This window comes from Strigops habroptila, chromosome 4 (genome assembly GCF_004027225.2).
Source record: "Strigops habroptila isolate Jane chromosome 4, bStrHab1.2.pri, whole genome shotgun sequence".
Classification (NCBI taxonomy): domain Eukaryota; kingdom Metazoa; phylum Chordata; class Aves; order Psittaciformes; family Psittacidae; genus Strigops; species Strigops habroptila.
The window spans coordinates 50,805,698-50,821,008 of record NC_046358.1 but is presented as its reverse complement, the minus strand read 5'-3'; the positions used below and the strand labels follow the sequence as shown (position 1 = coordinate 50,821,008).

The 15,311-nt window shown below is 51.5% G+C and overlaps 1 protein-coding gene across 2 annotated transcripts in view; it reads right to left on the bottom strand.

Moving 5' to 3' along the window:
• The window catches only part of LSP1 (lymphocyte specific protein 1), a 50,989-nt gene that overhangs the window by 34,833 nt on the left and 845 nt on the right, over nt 1-15,311 (bottom strand). Inside the window, exon 1 of one of the 2 annotated variants that reach the window (XM_030485017.1) lies at nt 3,419-3,840. The exons of the other annotated variant lie outside the window; for it this stretch is intronic. Coding sequence (XP_030340877.1) covers nt 3,419-3,477 — 59 coding nt within the window. The 5' untranslated portion in view covers nt 3,478-3,840. Of the gene's footprint in view, nt 1-3,418; nt 3,841-15,311 lie in introns of those variants that run through there. 2 annotated transcript variants of the gene reach the window in all.

Below are 15,311 nucleotides of genomic sequence, written 5' to 3'. Positions count from 1 at the left end.
AGATTCACCACATGCTGGATAAAAACCAACCAGCTGAGACAAGAGTGGTAGTACTTCTAGCACACATCCATCTGCATGCACACTTGACCCCCCCACCCCACCCCGGCACCCACAGCCCGGCTATGGGGATGTGACTGCAGTCAGCCACTGCAGCACTCAGCGGGAACAGTGTCAACCAAGAGGCCCGATAATCCAGTTTCGAGGAGTGGCACAGCCGAATTACAGAGAGGCTGATTTGTAGGTTAATTAAACAGCCATATTCTTCTGTGAAACACTCGAGGCTCGATAAATAGAGGGAGAGTAAAATTCCAGCAGGAGCAGATAACGAACTGAATGAATCGACATGACAGGGGCTGGATCCCTATCTTATTTATAGGAATTCATTAGAACGATAAGGAAAAACAGACCACAATAACAAGATAAAGCGGCTCATGTTTGGAGAGGACTTAAAACGAAAAAGAAGTCTTGTGGGCATGTAAGGGATGGCCGCTGTTCATGTGTTACAAAGGGAGAAATTGTTCCCCAAGGATATCCTGATAGACTATGTGGATGAGGGGAGTGCCTGGGCACGTGGGCCAAAGGAGGGGAGGTAGATAACCCTGATATCGCCCATTCTTTCCCAGGTAATCACTCAGCCACTATTGGGCGTAGCCCTGGGCTCTCTTCAGCCTCCAGCCTTTCAGATGTAAATGGCATGCTCCTGCCTGCACCTTCTGCAAAGCCAGGGAGGAACACGGAGGGCTAATTTTTCCAGCCTACCTCCATCTAGGCTGGGAAGAGGTGAAGAACATTTCCCAGAGCGCTGACTCAGCACTTCAGCCTGCGGTGCCTCCGACACCCTAAAGCACGGTGTGCACTAAACCTGTCAGGATGGTCCATGGAAAAGCCATTCCATGCAAATTTGGCTCCTGGGACCAATGCTCAGGTGATAGCAGCCAGGCACTCCTGCTCAGCACATGGGCATGGGCGACTTCATCTGAAATGCTGGGGTTTTGTCTCAAGCACAAGGTTGGGTGCCTAAGCATTGGGACTCAGCTCTTCAACCCAAAATCATCAAGATTTTTATACTGGTTTCAGTTCAGGATCCTTTAATCCCAGTGTAGGACAACCTGGCAAGCAGCTCCCTTGGCTGAGCAATGCTCAGAGAAAGCAATCCCCTGGTTATCCCTGCTGATGCTCTGCAGCAGTCTAACCTGTCGTCCTGGTTAGAGAGTTTATTTCCCAGATTTCGGTGACAGCAGGAACAGCTAGGTAAATCTCAGCATCACGCCAAAATCCCCAGTGCTCACAAATGTGTGTCTGGGCAGCCGTTTTCCTCTTGTGCTCCGGGTCTCTGATGCACTCAGGCACATCAGAAGAGCCTAGGACCTATGCTCTGTAACCACTGTGCCTGTGGTCACATTGGGACAGATAAAAGCGGAGCATGGCAATCTTGACAGCAATATATCTTCAAGCCAGGAGTCTCAAGCCTTTCACCAACTTAAGGAGCTTGTTCCTGCACCCAAAGTGGCAGGTCTTCCAGAGCCAGCCTCACAGCCAGGCTTAGGAGGGAAACTGCTGGGAGAAAATACAACACAGGCTGTGCTTTGCAAGGAGCAGATCCTGCCTATCCTCCTGTTGATTTATGTGAGCATTAATGGGGTTATTTGGGTGTAAACCATGGATGAAATCCCTCATACATCTTCACACCCCACCTCCCTGTCTGTAAGCAGGGCTGAAAAACACAGCCACAAAGCCAAACCTCAGCCAGATAAAAGGGTAATAACCCCACTCAAGTCAAATGTCATCCCAGAGTTCCTCTGGTAAAAACCCCTGTGAGTATCTGGGGCACCAAAAGTCCCTTATCCACAGTAGCAGGAACTTTGAGACACCATTAAGGATGAGTAAATGTGCCTGGCTTGGGCTGTGCCAAGCACAGCTCTTTGGACACCCTTTTTCTGTGTATGAGGCACATGTACCTCCTCCATACCCCCCACCCAACACCCTGCAAAATAAGTTGCCACTCAGCTGTAAGCAGGCGATTCCCACCCCAGTTCTCTTGCCTGGCCCTCCTCAGTACTAGTTGGCCCCAAATCTGATCCCATCCCTGCCTGCTGTACACCCAACATGGAGATTTCCATACCCCTCATGAATCCCTGACCAAGCCCTGTTCTGAAACAGGGATGAGTAACTGAGATCCCAGTCCCTCTGGGCTGAGACCAGGGAAAGAGTGCAACTGGCCAAACAGGAGAGGATTTGGCTCCTCCTGCCCACTTTCGATCCCAGGGGCCCATGCAAACAGTGGGAGCTTTCCTGCTGACTCCCCTTTGTCCAGAAAGGGCCCAAGGAGAAGGCAGGGGGAACTGGATGGCTGCAGAAGCCAGCTCCCTTTCCAAGGCAAGCAACTCACCTGAGAGATGAGGTTTAGAGGCTGCATTACCAGCCAGGGAAATCCCCAAATTGACTGGAAAACACCTGTCCAAATAAATCCCACCCTGACATCTCCCACCTTCTGGCTGGAGACCAGCAGGCACCAGTGACCACAAGGGAGCCAAGAGGTGCCCAAGGCTCAGAATGGGAGTCCAGCACTCCTTAATTCCATTTTCACCCACCCAGCTGCTCAATTAAACATACAGAGGCGAGGAGTGCCTCTCTTCTGCCCAGAGCCATCAGCATGGCACATCACCACCAGCCAGAGGAGGATCCCAGAGACCCACAGAGGAAAGCAGCATTTCCAGCCCTCAGGGAAGAGCAGAGTGACCACATGGAAGGGAATCCCAGCGCCAGCAGACAATGTAGCTAACCGTCCTCCCGGGCTCAGCCCTGTCTGACAAATGGGAATAACCCAACTGAACCATCCACCTTCCTGCCCTGGCAATTACACTCTGAGGAAAGGTTCAAACCTCTACTGCGATTAATTAAATCGGAAGAGAGCGATGTCAGCTTGCAGCCCTGGGAGGATCTAGCTCTTTACAGATCTCTGAATTGAAAAGGCACATCACAGCATGCACAATGTACATTTCCTACCCCCAAATAAATAAATCCTTTTTCTAGGCAGAAGCCTTCAGCCCTCAGGGGACACAAAAAGACACATACTGAGACATCCCTTGCAGAGAAAGGAGGGGGGGAAATCAGCCGGCTCAGGTGAGTGTCACAGCACAGTCGTGCTCAGTTGTGTGCTCCTGGAAAAGCCATCAGTAAGTTCAAATCTGCTTTTCTCATATTGCTTTTGGTGAGGGGGGGTATCTATTTGTGTATTTTCCTTCCATCCAACGCATCGCGCCTGCTGGAGCACCGGGGTGAGGGAGAAATTCAGCCTGTTTAAAGGGACCCGAAGATGGTCGATCCGGAGCACGTTTCCTTTCTCCCACCCGGCATCCCCCACCGGCGGGCAGCAGCCGGGGCCGGTCGGGGTCCCCCCGGGCAGGTGTGCGCTCACCTGATGAGGTTCTGCAGGCCCTGCTTGCTGGAGTTCCTCCTCAGGATTGCGCTGGTCATGGTGGCCGCGGCTGGGTGGCGGCAGGGTCCCGGCTGCCGCCCCTTCCTCAGCGCCGCAGGCAGCTGCCCGCCCGCCTGCCTGCGCGCTGCCGCGTCCCCCCTCTCCGCCTTCAGGAAGTTCTGCAGCTGGTTTCCTTTTGTTTCTGCTACCCCCCCCCCGCTCCACACCCCCGGCTTGGCTCCTCCACCTTCTCCTCCTCCTCCTCCTCGTGGAAGTGTCACGGGAGGATCGCTCGGAGCGGCTCCCGCAGCACAAAGCGCGGCGCTCCCCACTCCCCAGCGAGGGGGGCTTCTCCCTTGCCCTTCTCTGCTTTAACTCTCTTCTCTCCCTCCGTCATCTTCTCCAGCCCCCTCCTCCTTCCCTTTTTCAATTCCCCCCCACCCCCTTTTTTTCCCCACCTTTACTACTGCTTACACAAACCAACTTGGGAGCAAAAATCCAGGTTGGCAACTCGGAGGGCTGTAAAGCACTGTTGGTCATTCACAGCAGTAGTCTTCCGTGAAGGGCTCACCTCCAAACAATCCCTGAATGCCCGGAGGTGAACCATGAGCCAGATTAATGCGAGAGGGGCTTTGTGCTGGGAAACACTGCACTGGACAGAAATGTTCTCCTGGGATGGAGATAGCAGATGGGTTTGGGGGGAAGCCGCTGGGCTGCAGCCCTGGGCAGACAAGCAGCATGCACCCTGCTTCTGCTCTCAGACCTCCCCCTCACCTGCTCAAGTGACCAACTCTCCCATGCCTCAGTTTCCCCAACCATCAAATTGGGCAAGAGCAAAAAAATGTGGCTTGCCTCCTTGAAACACTGATATTTCAGGAGATAAAAGAAGTGTGTGAGCGTTTGATGAAGGACTAACAACACTGCCGCCTGCTAAAACAAAATGCCCATCTGCCATGCATTCAAGATGATTGTTCTTCATGCTATCTCATCATGAGAACAGGCTTAGAAAGAAAACTGTCTTTTTTTCCCTAACCTGCATCTCCTGGGTTTTTTTGGGAAAAGATCTTCTGCTATACCAAACCAACAGGTGCCTGGACTTATACATAGCAAGTTCCAGCGCTACCTTGTACTTGCACGTCATGGTGCTCATGGCATAGACTGTCCACGTTCCCCTACAGTAAGTGGCAATGTTCCTCTGGCAGTCTTTGTGATGGGAGCTGTTATGATGGGACAACCCTGCTTAGACCCTCACCTTCCTCCTGCTTTCAGTCCCTTTCATCTCATTTACAGGTTTCCTTTCAATCACTTCTGCAGGAGTGCTTCTTGCTGCCTGGTAAGTTGAAATGGGGAAGTTGCCCATGAAATACACCCAGAAATCTCAATAACAAGGAAGTGTATTAAAGTCAGATGAGAAGGAAGAGCCTATCCTCCTTCCCACTGTCTCTTCATTTCAAAACAGCTTACTTTTTTTTCTGCAGGTATTTACTAAGCATCCCCCAAGTGACCAAGGAACAACAAAACCCACCACGCGCAGATACTGTTGCTGGCCCCGCTCTGGGCTGCTCAGATGCTGTCACACTGCTTTTTTTTTCTTTCTCAATTTGGTGAGAAGATGCAAGAGAACCACCACAAAAGGTCTTTTGCTGAAAAAAGAGCCTGTCCCAGCCCTGCAAGTACTTACAGGAATAATTAGGTTTAAGCATGTGAACACCCCTATTGACTTCACCACAATTGCCCACAGAGTTGAAGTGAAATATGTACCTACAGGGTTTTCTCTTTGGAGAGAATCAGCCCAAACCTGCCAGCTTCTCCATGGTCTGAGCCAGCCAAGGATGCACAACGGAGGAGCCCTGGCAAGTAGGGACGTAGCTAGCACCCACGGGCCAGCAACAACTGGGGGCTGAACGAAATCACAGCAGCACTCTAATTTCAGGCAGAGATGCCGGGCGATCCACGGGGAGCTGAGGAGGGGCAAGGAGGAATGCAGCCAATGTCACCAGGAGAAGGCAGGAACTTGCTGGGTGTGGGGAGCGGAAGAGGCAATGGCACACCACTACCTACCGGAGGCGAGAACCTCTGTGTAAACAGGCAGAGGGAAAAGCTGTTGATTCCCCCAGCAAGAGAGCCTTGCCTCCACACACAGGTTTGTCTCTCTGAGGGTGCCAGTGTGAGCTCCTCATCTTGCAAGCACTTGGCAGACTTCCACCCCAAGCCCGGGACTGACTGCCTCTCAGACTTGGGGGCCTTCAGTGAACAGAGCTGACAAAACCCATGCTTGGGTGATGAAATCCAGGACCAGAGAGAGGTTGTGACATTAACTCTTGCTGGTCTAAGGTGCCACGGTCATTTGGAAACACCAGAAGTGAAGCATCCCTACATCACAACAGGCAGCAGGCCAACCTCTGCATTGCTCCCAGGGAAAGACATTTTTGGTACTGAATTCCACCTGGAAAATCCTCCTGCCTTCACAAGGTGGCTGTGCTACTCAACCTCTGGGGATGGTTTCCTGCCCGTCTCCCTGGCTTTCATCTTTGAGAAATACATCAGATATGACAAGAAAACTCATCCTTCATCCAGCATCAGCAGGGTCCTGCAGGACCACAGGGAAAGGAGAGCAGAGCAGGATCCTCTTTCTAAACTCACAGCTTGCAAGAAGGAACTGTGCAATGACGCATGGACAGAGTCGCTATCTCCATCTCCATGGGGAGCATTTAAACCCACTATTCAAGAGCGCAAAGGCTGGGCCTAAAGGATCGTGGAGAAAGAGCAGTGCAGCAGAATCCCCACGCCATCACCCTGCAGAACAGAGGAGCCTTCTGTCCCCTCTCCTCCCTTGCTTGCTGCCGAGCCCGGGTGCATCGGTCTGAGTCATACCACGTATCCAAGTACAGTAAGGTCAGCATCAGTCCCACAGCTGCTCCTATCCTTTCACAGAAACAAACCTCCTGGTCCCACCAGGAAGCGGGTAGGAGTACAGCGGACACAGGAAGAAAAACAACTAATTCATCTGTTATTTTTTGGCACAGTTTAAGCTAGGAGAATCACAATAAATCTCTGCAACCAAACTGCACCCCACTACAGGAGCAGGGATGCCTGAAGCACCCAGAAGCAGACTGCAGGGCACCAGAGAGCTTCCCAGAGCTCTTCCCAGCAGCAGGGGAAGCATAGAAGGTGAGGGAGCGAATCTGTCTCCATCACTGCGTGGAGGAGGGCGGGAGTCCCAGAGAGATAGGGCCGCACCAGTTCCTGTTAATTACACAATCACTCTGCTATGTAGCACTAGTTGCAAAATCAGTTGGAGGCTAACACATGGTCTAGGGAAAAAAAAACAAAAAGACTCGAGTCCTGCTAGCAAAGAAACGCAGCCAAAGTTATTTTCTGCAATATTGCTGGGATGCACAGCACAGTCAGCATCAGCTCCCATATACAACTTACAGTCCGTTATAGGTGCCATCAGCTGCCAACATGGTTTCTGGAGGTCCATGCCAGCATGTCACTGGTGGAAACACACCAGAAAAGATGTTCTCACAGGAACAGCCTCACCCCTCCAGCAAGGACTAAGCAGCCCTGCCTCAGCCACAGATCCTGCACTTCCACCAGCAGCCCCCCTAGGACGATGGAGTAGATGGGATCTCTCTGGCCTTCTGACACATCCTTCCCTCTGCTACCCCAAACCTCTCTCCCTCTCCTGACACTCCCCAGCCTCTCCAATATTCACATGCAACCCCCAATTTGAAACCACCCTGGCAGACATCAGCACTTGCCCAGCCCTCTGGGAGCCCCAGTTCAGTGAAAGAGGCACACCAGTTGGTACGTCAGCTGTGTAGATGGTGGGGTTTACACGTTAGCCTGGTGGATAGGGTTGCTCATCTCACCTTCATCCCTAATAACCAATTAGCTCAGCCTACCTTTCTCTGCCAGCACTCACTTTTGGGCAGCTAAATACAGAGGCCGAAACAGGAAGCCAGAGATAATCCCAAGGAAACAGGGTGTCTAGCAGCCAAAAGCAGCACGTTGTCTCCTTCACACCAGAACAGCTAGTTACAAGCTCCAGAAGTGTGCTGTCAGTCAGGCAGGGCATCTCATCTGTGCAATTAGCTCAGGGTGCAGGGGAAGGAGTCCAATCCCAATGATGCTCCCAGCAAGCCTTCCCCTGCCCTGGCCATGAGTCAGAAGGGGACATTCCCAAGCCAACGTGTGACCCCATGGGTGTCGAGGGAGGGGGTGCTGTAGACGGGAGCTGTCTTGGCTCAGAGCTTTTTCCTGGCCCACACTCTCAGAGGAGCACCATGAAGAACATGTACAATTGTGGGCTGCATCCAAAGAGTCAACAAACACCATATCATGCTAAGTCTGAAGTACTTGCCTTGGGATCAATGATTACTTTCTTCCTATGACATCCAAAAAGCCAGAATGAGAAGGAGAGGAAGCCAGGTCAAGGAGCATCTCCTCTTCCTTTACTCCACCACTACCCCTCACCTTCACACAGAATGGAGGGACCCTCCCTGTGAGGCACTTCATGGGTACATGCATAAACCTAAAATCCCCAAAGTTTGGTTCACCTTCCAGTGAGAGGGGAAGATGCAAGCTTTCCCTGCCTTGTAGGAGGAGATGCTTTTGCTCCAGGGATTATACAAACAAGGACAAAGGATGAGGGGACTAAGGGAGAAGGAACCAAAAGGAACAGCTGGATTTAAGAGAGGAGGAGGAGGGAAGCAAAGAGAGGTGGTGTAAGCATTAACTGGGCAGCCCTGCATGGTTAAAGTTGATCAGAGTCCCTGTTGCAGTAGGTGCTGTGCAGACAGGGAGAGGTACCACTTGAGCCACTGCGGTGAGCTACCATCCGGTTTTACAGACCAGGGCCAAGGCCAAGTGACTCAGCCAAGCCCTGACGGAGGGCAGCTGGTCCAGCACATGGAGCCAGCATGGTTACTTGCAGCATACCTATATATGAGGTTAAACAAACAAAGCCGTTGAGAAAGAGACAGGAAGACAAAACAATGGCTGAAGACATTCCCAGCCCACACAGGAGGGTCATTACAGGACAAGAGGAGAACTATTGGCCCCATGTACCAGCTCCATCTCTTTGGGATGCCTCTCCACCGCAGGGCCAAGAAGTGGGACAAAGGACTCCAGCCAGGATGAGTAAGCCATAGGCAGCTGCTGCCAAGAGGTTGTCCCCCCACCAGCAGACACTGTAAGAAATGTCTGAAAAAGACCTTACAGCATCATATTGCCTTGTCACTGGCCTTTGTTCACCGAGGTTTGGAAAGCTGCTGAATGAACCTGAACTTTGAATGCCCATTTAAAATAAATGGAATGGTCTTTGCTTTGGCTAGGTGGATTAGATGGACACTGGGCAGCTGGAGACACCTTCAGACTTCTCTCATGTGTTGCATAAAAGGGCCAACCTGTAATAGAGGCATCACCTTCTTTCACCAAGTGGCATGTGCAATGTGTTTAAGCATCACCCAAAGCCAAGCAATACATTTTGTTGATAGGCTTGTAGGATAGTACCGCTGTGCGAGTACAGCCCTGCCCGAGCCGTGCTGCTCAGCTGACCAGCACAGCTTTCAAGAAGTGAAATACAGCTTCTGACCAATATAAACTTATTAGCTTATCTGCAGCTGGCTCGAGGCTCTGATGTAGCACTGCATTGTGCAACACAAGCAGTTTTAGCAACCTTTAATCACTGCCTCTCTCTGCCAGGCTGGTTACTCCAGCTGGGGTCAGGGTAGACTAATGGGTAAGAAGGATCCCAAGCATCGTCTGACAGTTCCTGCTCCCAAGCTATACCCTCACTTCAAGCTGCACCTTGTCTGGGAAAGGCATCAAATATCAGCTTGCCAATAACACCCATGCCCCCCAAGCTGGGCAAAAGATGGGAGCTGTTATGAAAGGGCAGGCAAAAGTATCATCATGTATCCAAAAAGCCTGAAGACCAACAAATGCCTCCATCAAGGAGGAAGATAGGGGCAGCTAAGGCTGTATGCAGAAAGATGGCAACTGAGTGACGAAGCAGCAGAAGAGACAAATGCCACCCCAAGGAAGGAAAAGCCCCACCACAGCAAGGGTGCACAACCTGTATAACACATCAGTCTGTCCTTCAAGACAGCTCAGCTCAGACACACTGCTGTCAACTCCTGTTATATGACGCTAGGTGACAACGGCAAGGAGGCACTTATTTTAAGAGGAAATAATTACTGACACCAATTTTATTGAGGGAGAACTTTGCCCCCCTCCGAAAAGGCTGGCAGTCATGATTGTTTGGGGCCTGTCGGTAGTTCAGAGTTTGTTGATGCTAATGGCTCTGGAGCAAGCTTTCACTGGAAATTGCTTTTGCAGCAGAAAAGCACATGCATGCACAAGCACGGAAGAGATCATATTTTCCAAAGTGTCTGGCAAGGACTTCATAAAGGCATTGCACATACTGTCTATTTAGCTGCAGCAAGCAACAGATACCTAGAGCTGGGAGAGAGGCTTCTTCGTAATGCAGAACTAATCCCTAGCAAAGGATCTATTTTCAAAATGAGCATGTAAGCAAAAGAACTGAAGACCTCCAGCTGATGCAAACTGGCACGGCTTTATGGCAGACAGTGGGATGGTGCTGATGTACACTAGCATTTGGGCCTACAGGTCTGTGCAATAGCAACAGAAATCCAAATAAACCGAGCTCCAAATAAACTAAGTCTTGCACATCTCAGACCAGTTGCTCCCAGGTGGCTCCAAGTTTTTAGACTACCGGGTGCAAGTCACCAATCGAGCTAATAATAGAAGCCCACTGACTGCCATTTCCATCCATTAATAAATCCAGCCGGGTTTGCTCATCTATCTTTCTCTTTACCCATGTATTCCCTGGGCAGTTATCAGACACACCAGGCTTGTAGGAAGCACCACTGCTCCTTTGAGATAGGGTGAACCCAAGGAGCTCCTGCGTTTAACACTCACCCTGTATGACTCCAGATGGAGCTATGAGCATCAGCTCTGCTGCCAGCCCCTGCAGCCCATCCCAGGAGTGACTTGTTTAAAGCAGCAAATAAGAGAAGACATTTCAACCTGCCTTGCTGCAAATCCTCCTGCAGAGGATGGGGCCATTGCACAAGCGGTGGTGGAGCCCCCAGAAAGCTGCTGCAGACCTGCCCATGAGAAAGACAACCGAGTGCCGAAACCTGGGATTAAGACACTCCAGCGGCTGCCTCACACATCTGGTGTGTGTTAGGAGGGATACACTGGCAAGGAAAACACACATAGGCTCCAAGTGGGGCTGGTTAACCCATTTGTGACTGAGCCTCTGTGGAGCACCTAGACAGGCTGAGGACTGCAAGATATCTAGCCAAGCTTCAGGAAAGCTCAGCTCAAATCTCAGCAGTGGCCTGTGCTTCCTAGGTGATATTTGGAAACCAGGGAGTAATTCAGGTGCCAAGTGCCACTGAGGATGCCTTGGGTTACCCAAGACACCAGCCAAGGCCTGGCAGATGTCACATGGGTTTGGTAGGAAACCTCCTCTTCTGGGTACCCAAGCCACAGTGGGCAAGTCCAATGGCTGGAGCATCTCTTCCACTTCCTAAACATCTCAACCTCAGCTGTCTGGTCTTGCAGCAGAGATAACCTGTCCTCTTTGCCCTGAGGCAGTAGGCCATTGGGATAGCCACAGAGCACCCACCATGGTGACACCTTGACTTTCGCTGGGCACTGTAGGTGCTGCTCTAGTACCGATCATCCTGCAGTCGTGCCATGAAGGACAGCTGTCTTCCCAGCACATGCAGCACCTCTGAGGACATATTTTTGACCCGTATACCAGGTGACCATGATCCAGAACACAGTCTGGGTAGAGGCCCTTGAGTCCCTATCATACAAATACACACCCATGTCTTCTTTTCACCGACGTACATCCTCAAGGTTTCTCCTCACAAATTGCTTAAGGAGAACAGAACCACCCCATGAGAACCCATTCCCCATGCTTTTGGCTTCAAAGGATGCCAAAGCACCTCCTCAGTGAGCCCAAAGACTCAGCCGGATGAGAAGCTTGGTGGACTCATATTAAGGGAACGGGAACTGCAACTACAGGACATCAAAGCTGCTGCACAAGCTGGGTGTTGGGCAGAGCAGAACTCTCCCTTGCCTGCACCATCCTTCCCAGGCAGATTCACAGAGTCAGACTGTACTGGGAGGGCTGCATGTGGAGGACGAAGTGAGAGCAGCAAATCCTTGTGGCATTTGCTCTGAGCCGGAGGGCGACAGCAGGTTTGCACTGTCAGTCAGAGCCACATGGCAGCCACCAATCCCCCCTGGAGCCTGGGCAACAACTTTCTTGAGGCTAGGACTCCCACTCCCCCAAAGAAAAAGCTGTTCCCAACCAAAATGCAGCACCAACAATGCCTTGGAGCACCTCCCGGCCAGGCCGTCTGCCCAGATGCGAGTCAGTGTCCCAACAAAGTCGGCACCCAGGCTGGATGAGTGCCCAGCTGGGAGCAAGCCCAGCTCTGGGCAGAGCACAGAGGCAGCAAGGAGCCCGCTCAGCTGCCGTGCAGACCCTGCAGCCAGGCACATGGGTCACAGGGGTGATGGGTGCAAAGGTGAGGGATGCAGGCAGAGCATCAGCCAGGGCTGGGTTAGCAGGGTCAGTGGGGGTCAGAGCAGAGGGGCCCAGGATCCCCAGGGCATGCTGAGGTTAACCACTTCACTGCCACAAAGCCAGCTGTGATACCTTCTACCCTTCCAGTTACTGCTAGGAAAAAGGCTTTCACATTTTGGGAAAGGCCTGAAACCCTCTGAAGCAGCATACCATACAAAACCCGTATGTCCAGGAAGGATGCCCAGACCAGGGGTGTGGAAGAAAATCCCTCTTTTTTCCCCACCTTCCCAAACCAGCCCTCCACACACCTCACATATCTAGGTTGAACTCAGCTGTGCCCACCGAGCAACACTTGTCCTGTTCCAGCTGCAGCAAACTTGGGAAAGTCCATGCAGTTTTAACCCACGTGAGGAGCAAGGCTGCAAAGAGACCCTGAGCTGTCCCAAGGCCAGGACCCATGCCTGTCACAAGGTGTCATCATATCCCCTGATATGATGATCCTCCCCTGGGGACATTTCCACCCTGGGGGATGCCTGCCTGTGCTAAGCAAGCAGTAAAGCCCAGCCACGCCCCAAAACTCTGCCTGGAGGTCTCCACTTTCCTCAGTGCTGCAGATTTATTAATGCTGTTGGAAAAATCAGGGCAAGCAGAGCTCGCCCCATTGTGGGGTGCAGCAAGGGGGTGCCTGGTCTCCTCAAGGCAGAGGGGTTGGGCACGCCAGGGGTGCAGGCTGGGCCGTGCCTCTGCTCCCCTTCCCCCAAAGCAGCAGCAGCCCCAGCACCACCTCAGACAGTAGAAGTGCTTTTTCACTCCACATCAGCAATGCTGGTCTGGCAAAACCTCCTTCTAGCAGCCCCCAGGATAGTCCCTGGGTTAGCCAACACAGCCTTCCCCACAGCCAGGTCTCCAAATCCAGGGGCAAGGGATTCCCACAAGCTTCAGAGCCAGATTTCACCCCAAGGGTTTTAAAACAGCCAGCAGAGAGTTTTCTGTGGTTTAAAAACTGTAATATTCTAATAACTGCTGCTGGGCTGCTTTAATGCTCACATCTCCAAACCCATGGGTTTACATTGCAAAATAAGCTCAGATACAAGGCAAGCGCCTTGTTGTTCTTCTTCTTCTTCAAGGAGAAAGGGGCAGTGAAGGCACTTGATACCTCCCTATAATTAGAGACAGTTCTTTATCCCTAATGCCACTGCGAGAGCACCTATATCGAATTTGGAAACACTAAAGCATTGCCCAGTTCTGTTAAATTATCCATCTGGCCCCCGTTCACTTCCCTACTATTTTTCCACTTTAATGAGCCCATCTAGGTAGAACTGACCAATTACTCCTAAGCAGGGATCAGCCATCCCTCTCATCTCTCCCCCAAGGTATTCGGTGCACCAAGGTGTCCAAAGACTCTCCACATATCAGTTTTCCTAAACAACCTCCTTCCAACCACGGGTATACTTAGCAACAGCAGTCACCCTAGCAAGGACCCTCAAGATGCCTCTAGGGATCTGGAGAATTCAGGACAGCTGGGGATAGGCATGACAAAGAAAAGCTTGCTGCTAGCGCAGCAGAGCTTCTCCCTGGGCAGTGACCATACATGGGCTGCCAAGGGCTCCCTGCAGCTCACAGCATGGGAAGCCCCAGAAAGAAGGAGATGGGGGAATCTGGGAGAAGCCAATCTCTCATCTCAGACCCCACAGACAAGAGAAAACTGCCTCATGAGAGCCATGCTGCTGCTCAAGTACAAACAGCCTGCGGAGCACAGCCCAAGCTATAGGGATGCACACAGCCATGGATGTAGAAACCAAGGTCAAGGGCTGCCTGAAGCCTCCACAGCATTATGGAGAGTGCTCAGAGTACAAAACCCACAGCACACAGGGGGCTCCCAACCTCCCACGGCAGGACAACCCAAGCAGCGCGCCCCCAGCTTCTTGCTTCTTTTGGGAAGGCTTTGCATCAGCCCACACCACAGTGCTTTCCTATATAGCAATTACAGTTCATGGAAGAGAGCATAACACCAGTTTGGTTTAAGTGGTGTTACAACTGGCGTCAGCAAGACTTTGCCACCGTGTCCCCATTTGTACAGGAAAATAGAGTACGCTATGCCCAAATTAGGACTTCTAAGACATTTTCTAATGCAAGCTTCTCTCTATATACACTGGGCACAGTTAAATAGATAAGCTTCATTATTTAAGCACACCTAGAACCTTTTTTCTCCCCGTATCTCCTCACTGTGCATTTACACCAGGGAGCCTTGGGATCTACTTTCCTGGAAGCTCCATCACAAGACTCACTGCTCATACCTCCAGCACACTTTAGGCTGTCTTAGGAGCACAGTCTTGACTCCATCCATACACAGGTCAGCTTGACAAGAGCTTTGTCCTCAGGGAAAGGAGACCACAGAGCTGAGCTAGCCACAGGGTGAGAAAAGGTAGCCCTAAACAGCAAGTAAACACTTCCTTCCTCCATTTTGGGAGCGGAAATCCCCAGAGCCTAGCAAGCCTTTTAGCAGCACAAGTAAGAGCAGGAGAAGTTTAGAGCTGCACATGAGACTATTAAACGAATTGGGAGGGAAACCAGAAAGGAAGTTATTTTTGCTCAGTATTTGTGCCATCAAGTTTCATATTTCAATAAAATTCTAAAATGCAGCTAGGGAGGAAGGGATGTGCCACCCTGCCGTCAGTATTCACATACACACTCTTTAAACATGTCTCTAAAGGCTGTAAGAGTTGGAGTGCTACAGAACAGACCCCTCCAGACAGCCTCTTACCTACCTGAAACTGCAGCAGGAAACAGAGAAGGGAACAAGCTTATCCTGCCTCCCCAGCAGCCCCACCGCTGGCTCTAGCTGCATCAACATACCTGTGCTTGCCACAGCAAGAGGGAAGTGGCAAGTCCCAACCATCTTGGGTCACCCCAGCATCTGCTCCTTGCTCCTGCAAGGTGAGATGAGCCTGCGGTAGAGGCACAGCCAGGCTGCAGGGACGCTGGGAATCACATGGATCACCCTGCACTCCCCCAGCAGCCAAGGCTCCCTCTTTGTATCGGCAGAGAGTCATGCACAGAGCCTTCCAGCACGTTTTGAAGCTTCCAGTCAAGTCTTCAGCCAAGGCTAATTGCTGTCAAGTGTCAGCCGAAACACTTAACTGCAGCCATTAGTGACAGGAGATGACACACCTTTCTCCTCTCAGCGTCACTCAAGGGTTTGGGGTTTTTTTCCCCCATCAATATTAACTTAGCTGGCTTTCAGAAGCCTTGGGGAGAAATGCTAATGCAAGCTTTGAAGATGGAGGTGAAAAATCAGGCAACCCCCCAAGCTCCCTG